This window comes from Centroberyx gerrardi, chromosome 6 (assembly GCF_048128805.1).
Source record: "Centroberyx gerrardi isolate f3 chromosome 6, fCenGer3.hap1.cur.20231027, whole genome shotgun sequence".
Taxonomy (NCBI): domain Eukaryota; kingdom Metazoa; phylum Chordata; class Actinopteri; order Beryciformes; family Berycidae; genus Centroberyx; species Centroberyx gerrardi.
The window spans coordinates 2,429,030-2,441,081 of NC_136002.1; the positions used below are offsets into that span (position 1 = coordinate 2,429,030).

At 41.0% G+C, this 12,052-nt stretch overlaps 1 protein-coding gene across 1 annotated transcript; it reads right to left on the minus strand.

The window, feature by feature from the left end:
- Positions 1-891: 891 nt before the first annotated feature.
- pou2af2 (POU class 2 homeobox associating factor 2) lies at positions 892-11,548 on the minus strand. The gene is made up of 5 exons (XM_071905555.2): positions 11,416-11,548; positions 9,932-10,032; positions 5,640-5,679; positions 4,427-4,731; positions 892-3,240 (listed from the first exon to the last, which is right to left on the minus strand). Exons 1-5 carry the CDS (start codon positions 11,423-11,425, stop codon positions 2,797-2,799), a joined length of 900 nt encoding a protein of 299 aa, XP_071761656.1. The 5' UTR covers positions 11,426-11,548; the 3' UTR covers positions 892-2,796.
- Positions 11,549-12,052: the final 504 nt, after the last annotated feature.

Here is a 12,052-nt window from a genome sequence, read left to right on the forward strand (position 1 = left end):
ACAGGAGAAAATACATCACAATCATTTTCCAGACGAAAATCCAATGGCAAACTCACCAGACATGATGGCTGAGATGAAGAGAAAGGCTCCCTGAAGAAGACCTATGGGACTCCACAACGTCCTTTTCTGGCTCAGTAAAATGGCCAAGAACGAAATTTTCACAAAAGTCTCCAAAAATCTCAACACAAATGTTTTACAGCAGCGGCAGAGCATACAACAATATTGTAATATAGCTGGGGATATATTAGTTTGTGATTTTCTCCCTCCATGCCTACTATTTAAAACCCCTAGAACTCAATGATTTGACAATGATTTGATTGCGCGTTACTTTCAATTTGAATATTCAGAGGCAACTCAAAAATATAGATTTTTCACTAAAATTCAGCACATATAGTCATAGTATAAGCTCCCCTTTAATAGAATATAATATTATTTTACATTTTGACCAAAAAGAAATTAATGTTTTATACATTTTATCCTCCTTTTTAGATATCAGGACATCACCCCCCCCCCTCATTAAGCACTACAGCATTAGGTCAGTCATATGCTCGATTCAAACTTCGCTAATGACTTTGTGGCTGCGATGAGACGTTTATTAGGACAACTCAATACGCCAACAACATATTACAACATATTTTTTAAACTTTATTCCAAACAAAAACACACAAAAGTGGGAAAGTAGTGGGCGTGGCAAAGGGTAGTAGCCATCTTTGGCATCGCCCAAAGTACTTTCTCTCCATTCACCTGCTGAAGCCTTCAAGGAAAGTAGTAGACTTTATAGTTTTAAAGCATTTTTTTAATACAACCTTTTGGTTATTTATAAAAATCTTTCAGAATAACGATTTCCCCCATGAAGATCCATGCAATATCAAGTTGTGTCTTCTTCAATGTAGACCAGCCTTCTTCATTCATGTCCAAGCACTAAATCACCACATGTAACATTGTTTCATGCTGAAAAATATTTATTTATTTTAATAGTTTATACAGGGAAGCATTGGGAAGTTTGGCAGCACTCACTAGCCGACAGACAGCAACACATGTAAAGAAGCATGACATGAATAACTCACATAGACATTTAAGTTTGCAGACAATTAGACTTACATGTAACTATTAGAAATTAAACAATTATGTCATTACAGCACAATACAGTCATTTTATTCTAATTTTCTCACAGTTGGCCATTTGTAAACAGCTGGACGGTTTTTCCTCTCATTTGGTGAAATAATATTCATTAAACCACCTGTATTATTATGAATATTATTATTATTACTATTACTCCCACTCCATGAAAACTGGACACCTTGATCCTTCATAGAGCCAACATGTGCGTGTTTCATATCCGCCGCTGTAGAAGCGCAGCAGGTCATCTGGTAATCATACAAGTAGCTTTCATAAGGTTTTCCATACACAGTATTAAACAGACCAAGTATTCTTCAACCCCCGGTACAGTATTTCTCCATTGCATTCATATATTCTCTGCCTGTGTTGTTGCAGCCCAAGACTCCGTTTCACCTGCTGCAGCAGTGGTGCACGCGCTCCACCTAGTGGCCAAAACGAGGAACTTCTATTCCCAGTTCACCTGCCTTACTGTATGTATATAGTGCTTAAACTTTCCCTGAGTTTATTGTTAGGAGTTTAATAAAATAACCATCCCCAATATTACAATGTTTCTTTATTTCGTTTTTTTGTTTATTGTTTACTGCGATGTTTATTCCTGGGTCAAACAGCAAAGCCTCTCCTGTTCAATCAAAATTTGAAAAGTGGTTGGTTATATGATTTCTGAACATGCCATGATGGCTATGATTTTGGAGTATGTATATACACTCCATGTGTGTGTATATATATATATATATACATATATATATATATACATATGTATATACACACACACACAAATATTGTATACATAAGGATATACATATAGCCTATTCAACCCTTTTTCATAGTTAAACCTTGATAAGAGCTCATTGATGGTCATTTCTAGATCAAAAAGTAAAGTTAATCCTTTCAGGAGAGCAATACTGGGATGACTCTCAATTAAAAACAATAACTGGTTTGTAATTACTGGTACTGATTGTAATTTTCAGATTAATATTTTCCCTCATAAAACTGATTGGCAATCAAATGTCCACATATCCATATGATGAACAAAGCAAAGCAGAGCTTTCAATCTGGAAATCTGAAATCATCTGACTTTTTGTTTTTTTCTTACCAGTCGTCCCGTTGCAAATGCTCGATGAAAATGAGGGGTCACATCAAATAGGTGGTGGGGTCTGTGGACACCCAGGGGCCCCCAGTAAAATGCAGAGTAGTTTATTTGCACTTTCATTCTATTCACAACCAGTTACAATCTTGTGTGACCGTTTAAGATTCACTATCCTGATCAGAGTTTTCACGCTTTCCGCTGTTATTTCCCCACCTGCAGCGTATACACTTATGTAAATCTGTGCTAAATCATATCTAACAATCTCCTCAGATGATTGTCGCTGGTGAGAAATCTTCTTAAATAGGGATCCATGTCCTACAGTGTATCTATTTAGGGGGTCCTTAACATGGAAAGCTTGGTGAACAAAGGCTACCACACTCCTATCCATCAATAAAACATATCAGCTGTTTGAACGAGTAAGAGCCAGCAGTGAATATGCTGCACAGTGTCAAGTGCTTGTTGACTATGTAACGTCTTGCGTCAACAGTAGGGACAGTGGCATATTCCTTCCTCTCCGAGCCGACACCTAATTCTGATATGTACGAATGTCTGTGAAACCTCCATTCTCAACCTTGGACCCCCTCATCCAGTCAGTAGGACCTCCTGATCTCGTAGGGCGACCAGGAGCTGCCTCCGTCCTCTTTGGCCCAGGAGGAGTGAGCCTCGCTGTGGGGGGCGAGGCTGCCGTGGCTCTCGGCCGCCTCGTCCGTGACCAGCGGCGCCATCTTGGACACCAGGTCGTTGACGGTGCCGGTCATGTAGGGAGGGCAGGGGAAGGAGGAGGGGCCCGGGTAGGAGCCGGTGGTGGTCAACGGGTGGTAGTGGGCGTCCTCCAGGGAGTGCAGGGTGTAGGGCTGGGCGGCGGAGGGTGGGCCCATGGAGGTGCCTCGGCTCGGGGAGCGGTACTGGGAAGGGCTCCCCGGAGGCTCCGGGCTGGGCATGGAGGCCGGGATGCTGACGGAGGCCAGGCTGTCCGGACAGAGAGCCTCCACCTGGGACACTGAGTCTGGAACCGACTGCTCCCAGGACTCCCTCTGGAGCAGGGGAAGGAGAGGAGAGGAGAGGAGAGGAGAGGAGAGGAGAGGAGAGGAGAGGAGAGGAAAGGAGAGGATGTATTCATTAATTTCCTCTACTCGTTTAGTAAAGGAAAAATCCACACTGTCAGGGTGTATGGGCATATGAACATATATATAGGATATATACTGGATTTTTTGTCCCACTTTTCCTAATCCCAGCAAATGCATCGCCCTGGTTCTCACCCTGCGAGTGTAACCAGTCTGTTGTGACTTCAAGCTAGATAGTTACTTTTGAGAAGCTAATTATTTTGCGTGTTGCCAAAATCACTAATTACAGATGGCAGACAGCCATTAGTGTGTACTACTAGGGTATCAACCTGCAGAAAGCCCAAGAGGAAAATTTGGAAAAAGCTTGTATGTTTCACTGGCAAGTTGGTGAACACTGGGGCATGTCATGTCTATGCCTATGATTGTGGCTCCTGACTCAAACATGTCTTGTGGCTGCATTGCATTCTGGTCTATTGAGGCTGCTGTCGGTGGACATTGGTCTCTCTGCCTCTTCTATGATGGATTTCTCTCTGTATGATTGTTGATTGTTCAAAATGGTGAGTCTAGAACAAAGCCCTCTCTCTTTGATTCTGAGGGACTGACACCAAAACCCGACGTTTACCATTGATGTTTTAAATCTCTTTCTCTTTTTCTGCTATCAAACTCCATTGTAGCTGCGCTGGAAATATCTCAACATGATGTCACATCATCTATGTTATCACGGGGCTAACACAGATCGACAGACACTCACATTCACACCAATGGGCAATTTTGAGTCTCCGATCCACCTGACTGACAGGAGGAAACCGAGGAGAACACAGTGAGAACATGCAAACTCCACACAGAACGGACTATGGACTGTGAGGAGACAGTAATCACCAGTTCAACCACTCTCCAGCATCTAGATGGGATCAGGGGTGCACTTAGTGATTTGGAGGCCCAAAGCAAAGGTAACCATGGGGCCCCCTGAATCCCAACCCTCACCTTTTACAGTCCTTCCTTTCTGTAGATTACCTTTGGGGCTGAGCAAAGTATGTACACAAGGGCTAGCAGCCATGAAAAAACATTGTCAACAAAGCTTTTATTTCCTCTCTTCTCTCATCTTGGTTTTTCTGCATTGTTTAAATTGAGAGACATGAAGACCCCTGCTCCTTACCAGAAACAAATGAGAGGACTCTCCGGTGAAGGGAGGCAGCAGGGAGGAGAGGGCCGACGAGGGGAAGATGGACCCTCCGGAGCTGGAGAAGGCCGCGGCGCTCCGGTAATCCCCGAAGGTCTCGGGGTAGTAGCTGTCGATGAGGGAGGAGTAGCTGGCCATGGCGGAGGGGTCACAGCCCAGCGGCTTGCCCCCCAGCGAGGATGAGTAGACGTCGGTGGAGAACTGCTTGGTCGACGGGCAGAAGTCGGAGTCGGAGATGAAGGGACGCCTCATGCCGTAGTAGCCAGGCAACATGTGAGATCCTGCAGAGTAGATGCGTTGGGTTGGAAAGGTTACTTTTGGGTTACCTTTAATATCTGTAGAATATAGATTCAAGTAACCTGTATGGGTGGATTTTCAAGTAACCTTTCCAATCCATAATATTCTGCTGCTTCTACAATTGTAATCAGTGACATATTTCTCTGTAAAACTCGGTAATATGACGTCTAATCAATTTCAGGTACTTTTGGATTACTTTACCTCCAAAATCCATAGAATATACAGCTAAACCAACTATTTACTACATTTCAAAGATTATAACATGAACATGGTATTATCACTGACGACCTTATCAACCACTATTTCAGGATATGTAAAATTATGTTTGTGCTGATAATCTCTCAATTTGCAGTACACGCCCTTTTACCAGTTCGACTGATATTCGACTGATATGGGTTTTTGAAGGCTGATAACAATATTTTCGGTATCAGTATTTGGTGTTTCTCCCAGAATTTTCTTCTTGTCAGGGGGGAAAAGCCTGAAACAGCATTTAGACCATCATGGTACACTAAAACTCTCCATTGAAATCCAGCCTAATGAAATTGTTAAATTCGTTAGCAGTTCCTTCAGGCAGAGTGAGGCAGGTTTCACTACAGCTTTTGCAGACTGATAAATAATAATAAAATAATAATAATAAAATCATATCCTCATATCATATCCTCTCCTACATCATATTGACCAAGGCCACTATCGGTATTATATCGGTCCAACCCTGTTAATACAGAGTGATGTACAAATTTCCCTGAGAAAATGTCACTCTATTGTTCAGGGACTTAACTGGTATTAACAGAATAAATAGATGTTACACATCGCGATTCATCCTGCATAATGCAGGTAGGAACAAGTGAGGCTAGTGAGTTTTTGGGTGGTTTCGCTAATGAGTGAGTCTCACCTGGCATTTGAACAAATGAAGGTGGAGTGGTTGCACCTCCCTGTGACAGAGAAATAAAGCAGGCATTAGTATGACATGGTGATATGACTTTCTATGATTCAATAAAGCCAAAATCCACTTGAACTTCGCAAAACATTTCATGTTTGTACCTTGCAAATGTATAGCTTTGAGTTTACTGAAGCACATTTTGTGGTTGGCTTTGGTTACCAGCACAACACTACTTCCCCTTTAAAAAATTCTCCTTTTAATGCCTTTAAGCAACAAATTGATACATTTTTGCACTTCAGATCAGTGTTGACTAACAGTGTCTTACTGTATTGACCAGTAATTCTCTCTCAATCCTTTTCATTTGTTATATATTGCATATTGATATTTTTTAAATAAATTTGACATTTACTTCATACATTTTATATTTCTGGTATACTTGGATATTCTGCATATTCTGCATTCATTCGTCTCATTAACTTCTGTTATTTTGCACATCCTCATAATGCTGTAATCCATACTTCTTCTCATGCTTTGCATTCATACATTCCTGCTTAACATGTTTCTTTGCTGTATCCTATTACTATTTCCTGCTGCATCATCCCAGTTTCCCTCCAGGGATCATAAAGTTTCATCTTATCTCGCTGACCAATTTTCTAGTTAGCTCCCTGTCTATTTGTATTCTACAGACAGAGAGAGATGGGTAGAACGGGAGAGGGAGAGGCGAGGGTGGGGGAGACAGATAGAGACACACGGCGAGGGCTCCAGAGGACAGGCTCTCTTGTTTGCATATTGCTAACATGAAAGAGTTGATATAAAGGCTGTGTTGGCTGGGAGGCAAGCAAATTTTGAGGGCTGAATTTGAATGTTATTTGCCAGTGCCAAGACTTCCTCATGTGGCTCAGGTATGGCTCAGTGCATCTCTGAAGGCTGCGTATGGAAATCAGCTCGCTCAAGCTCATGGGCTCACAGCACAGCAGAGTGAGGCAAAGCAAGCACCAGACAGAGAGACATCATAAAGCTGGGGGGTTGGAAACGTCCCGTCAAAACCCCCCCCCAAAAAAACGCTTGTCGTTAACGTGGATATGGAATTAGAAACGATGATGTCATTTGACCTTGTTGCATATAAAACTATTCCTTCCTGCGGCGAATATACTTCATATTTTCATCTACTTGTTGTACAGCACATACATATTGATTCTACTGCTACTATTATTTTGAACACCCTCACAATGCTGTAACCCCTTCTTTTTTATACACTTTCATTCATACAAGTTGTAGCATTGAAACTGTCAGTTGCGTATGTTTAAATGACCCCGATTTGCTATATTCTCATTTATATTCTATTTTTCTTTGCTTTTTACTATTTGCTGCTGCAACAAACCAATTTCCCTACAGGCATCAGTAAAGTTTTATCTTATCAAAAATTGTGAGTATCGGTTGCTTATTAAACATTTTACCCAGGGATTGTAGTGGAATTTAAACCTTACTACTTTTTTAGGCTGACAAAGATCTTCAGAACTGAAAATTCTTAGTACACATCATTAACCCTAACCCTAAGTAGTATCAAACTAATATTAAGTTATATAAGGATAGTGTCTGTTTAAGTGTATAAGTGACATTTGTTTCTATTGGCAATTGTATTGACCTTACAACAATCTCTCACAAACTTAAAACATAATTCGAGCAACCATTTATGCAAAATCATCATTGGAGATTACATCTTTGGACAGACCCTCTCATTAGGGATTTTATAAAACGAGAAGTTGACGTTTATTATGAAGTGAAATGATGTAAGATGTCTGTATTTTTACTGTGAGGACAGCAGGTCCTTTGTGACGGAAAAGTGTCCCTTAGTTCTGCCTCACCATGTTGCAACATGAAGAGAATCACTGTGCGGTCAGAGTTTGCCCTTCTCTCTCAATGGCCTTTTATGCACTGAGATAAAAGACAACATGAGCTCGAGTGGGGGTGTAGATGGCTTCAGCTACTCTGTTTCTCTGTGCATCATTAAGTCTTCATGGGTCTGCCTATTATTCTCTCCTGACCCCATTTGTAAACATACAAGTAAACCTCCTATTGAATGGGCAAAGAACTACAGGCCAGAAACCTGTATACAACACAGTATGATTTATGCACGACCTATTATGTGCAGATTTGACTTGACTCGATTTAGGAAATAGAAAAATACATGATAAAAATGTTTATATTTGATCCAAATTTGGAGCAATGGTCACACTACCTTTTTAAACATAGCTTTGGTAGAACAGTTTTGGTGGGCCAATTACAATCAGGGCTTCTAAAACTAAACAGTATGTATGCAAAATCAACTTTTATCTTGACTTTTGCATCTATACCTCAGTGAAGGCTAATTAAAAGTGAAACGTAAACAAACAATCAAGATTTTGAGGTCTGCAACATAATCCCATTTCCATAATCCATGAGTGGGTGTATTTCACATATAGGAAAAGTTGCCTAAGAAAAGCAGAAGCCAATTTCTTGAGCTATTGTTATTGTTGCTCTTGTCTTTGGACTCACTGACCCCTGAAAGAGTCACTTGTCTCTTCTGAAAACTGCATGTTGCTGATTCCACAAACACACCATGATGCCTGGTTTAGACTATAAACCTGGCTTTGACCTGCAGTCTTGTAACATTATTAGATTAAGTACTGTAGACATTGAAGGGGGTGAAACATGACAAAGGATTAAAACCCATAACTTTGCAGCCAACTTTGATTATGTGCCTTAGCCCACTGAACCAAAGAACCACCGTTTTTTGGAGCACGAGTTAGCTAACTAGCAAACTTGAATGGCAGGAGAAGAAGGAACCAGAGATGGAACTCTGGTGAAAATATAAATAAAATATATGAGTGGCAATGACTTTGTTATTTAATTTATTCACTCCCATGGCATTCATGATCCTGGAAGGTCAGCATGTTAGCTAACTAGCTTACCTAGATAGCTATAGGTTAGTTGAACTTGGAAGGTCAGCTAGGCTAACAAGCTAACCTAGATAACTTTGTATGGTTAGATTGTATTTTTTCAGTTAGTATCAAGAGTGCTATAGGCGTTTTCACTGAGCTTCAGTCTAACATTACTTAGCCAAAGATACTGTGGTTCTTTTGAGGTTTAACTCAACCAATGAGACCATTTCTGCCTCCAGCAGCTCTGCCTCTGAAAAATGTTTGTAGAAAAAAAAAAAAAAAAATCAAATCTGCGTAGGGGTACTGCTTATGATCTCTTTGCTACTTGTCTTGCAATTGTAATGAGAGAGAAAACTTTGGGCACCATGATGGAACTGAAATACCCCTTGGTGTTTGTACACAGATGGCAGTTTCTTTCCCATACTAGCAATGTGCGATGAGCATTGCATTAGAGTATGGAAGCATTTGGGTTCGTCTCTCTTTGTTGCATCTGATGGTATCCTCTCTTTTACTCTCTTACACAATCTCCCCATTACCTGAGCCGTCCGTGGCTGGTGTATCTATAGAGTGGACATGCCAACGCTAACAGAAAACAAATACTGAATACTGTCCTGTAAAGGGGCATTGACAGGGCGGTTTGAGGATGAAAAGCCAGTCTTGTTTGTGCAGGCAGACGTCTAAGCAGAGCCTGATGTCTCTCTCTGTCTCCTGTCTCTGTGTGCATGTGTGTATATGTGTGTGTGTGTGTGTGTGTGTGTGTGTGTGTGTGTGTGTGTGTGTGTCTGAGAACAACAATGGGAGGTTTGTCTGTGGCTGTGCATGGCACAGGACAATGTCGGCTGGCAGGTGTGCATGGATCTAACTTTGCATAGGCTACCTCCTGCACGGCCCTTTTCTGTCTGTCTGCGTTATCCGTCCAGCCCCAACCGCCCCCGTCACCCCCCCCCCCCAACACACACACACACACCTCGGGGAGTTTTGGAGATCATGGCTGTCACCATTGCTAGCATTGTCTCAGTGTTCTTTTGTGAGGTTAGGACGGGAGTCCGCGCTTTGTGTCTCTCCCTCCACACATACTCAGCTATTTACAGATTGGCTTTGCGAGCGCTCGGGGTTTTTTCTCTCTGAGCGGAGAAAGACTTGAACGTTTAGGGGGGGAGGTACAGGTGGTTAATGCATCGACCATGGAACGTTAGCGCACAAAAAAACCAAGCCAAAGTGTAAATAGGCAGGGAGATTTTAAAAGACGACCTCTTAATTGTGCCACCAACAGAATGTCAACTGTGGTCAGGCACTGTTTGGTTTGGGAGAAAAATGAAGTGGGGAGAGACAGGATGGCAAGGGATACAAAAGCAGAATCAGTTTAGGGTAGATTGTGCTCACACTATATCTCGGGCCGGTCGTCTGTCGGGATCGTTTCTCCGCCAGCAGGTCTTTCACCGTGTGCTTGACCCGAACGCCTTGGTACACTCTCTTAGAATATTCTAAATGGAAGAGAAAAACGAAAGAGTAAGTTTATAGCAGCTGTTGTCTCAGTGTGATAAAGTGATTCAAATAACTTTACAAAATGGTGGATTGCCACATCATAAGCGATTGGTACCCACCCAAAAACAGTTTAACTCGTACTGTGCTTTATACGACTTCATACAAATTTTCATTCTTCCCCACAAATGTGTATTCATTTGAATGTTTCACAGTTTTATGCATATAGGCGAATGACTCTTTGGGATACGTGTGTAAATGTCATGGAAATTGCCTTTGGTTTGGTCGATGCAAATTGACTGTTAAAAAGAAGCAATTTAGTACAAACGCCATCGGTTAAACCTGACAGTAAAGAAATGGGCTTTTAGATGGTTATGTCAAAAATAAACTATTGCTAACTATTGTTTTTATTGATTTACAGAGAAATCAAGTATTTTAAATAGACATTATGTAGATTAGTCACATAACAGATTTTTTTTGTGTATGCATCATAGTACCAGGTCGTTGCCATTACATTGGTCAGTATAAATCTCAACATCCAATATGTGCTGGTGTGATTTGGGCACATTCCTGGGAAGCAGAAGCATAAACCCGATGAAAATGCAAACTTTATTATGCAAACGGAAATTGCATGCAAAAAACTTTATGTAAAAGATCCCAGCTTTTTGAATGGATCTTTTAGATAAACTAAGCCTACTTCTCTTGACCAATGGGATTATAGTTTGTTCTTGAAAATATGAAATGTCCTTTGGAGAATCTGGGCTTTTGCACTTTGCCACAAAATAAAACAACAACCTGCCAGGCATTATCCCGCATATTTTATGAATTTATACTAATTAAGTAACTAACGAAGTATATGATAACCTCTGAGTGTGTGATATTAAAAATGGCCTTTAAACATCAAACACTGATATAAGTGTATTATAGAGAAGGCAATGACATTTACTGACAGGTGACACCTTGCACTGACAGCTTACTTTTTCCTTGTTGACAATTTTTTTCATTGCAACTTAGCACTAGAACATTCGTTATATTACTATGGAGCAACCATGGACAATCAATAGTAGCACAGGTAACATTCATGTTCATTTAGTCAAATCAAATGTCATCAAATATGATCGAAATGGCAAATTATTTCATCACAAAACCAAAATGATCCTGCAAAATTTGAAGGGATTCTCTATCATCTCTCAATAATAAATACATGTATTTCTCCATGAAAGAAGAAAACAAAATCAGATTTTCACAAGGGTAAAAAGTCAATTTTTTTAAACAAAATCTCTATCATCAGAATGGTAAGATTACATTTGTTTATGACAATAGCGATGGCAACCACCTCTTGCAGCTGTGTCAGCCTGTATTAATAATGAATGAGTGTTTCTTACCTGGGTCCATGATGCTGCAGACCGGTAGTATTGACACAGGCCTCTCTGTTCTTCCCCTGAGGTATTTGCCTACAGTAGCTAAATCCCAGCGTTCAGCACCATACTGAGCATCATGCCACGATGGGAGCTTTAACCACGCTGTCAGGAGGGCAGGGACACATGGAACATGCCACCACACACTGCAGTCATGGAGAGGCAGCTTTTTGAAATGACCTTTATCTATTTGTTTAAATGCAAATGTTTGGTAGGGACGTTTTTTAGACTATTTGCATGTGCAGTCAAGATTAGGGGGAGTAAGCATCATAAGCATTGAAGAGAGAGACTGGGAAGCAGCCAGGCAACACCCCCCCCCCCCCCCCCCCCCCACCTTCTAATTTTGAAAGGATATATTATTTCCACATTTTGATTTATAGCCGCACTAGCTACCTTACTGCTGGTGTGATGGGAAAGGCTCATATAGGATAATGTGTGTTTTTGTTTGGTTTTCTGTACTTCAGGTTTGGCATTTCAGGACAGAAAGGAGATAACATAATAAAAGCTGACTTTATTATGGTGCTATGCAATACTATTGAAGCAACTCAGAATGTATAAGGAAGTGTATTTAGTTTGTAGCGTTGCAGGTTTTTCATCATGCTTA

What these genes read in the sequence shown, in the direction of transcription:
- pou2af2 (XM_071905555.2), bottom strand. An exon ending in CGACCGGCCCGAGATATAGT is followed by an intron (nt 5,680 to 9,931) that starts GTGAGCACAATC and finishes TCTCTGTCACAG; the next exon opens with GGAGGTGCAACCACTCCACC. An exon ending in TTCATTTGTTCAAATGCCAG is followed by an intron (nt 4,732 to 5,639) that starts GTGAGACTCACT and finishes TCTACTCTGCAG; the next exon opens with GATCTCACATGTTGCCTGGC.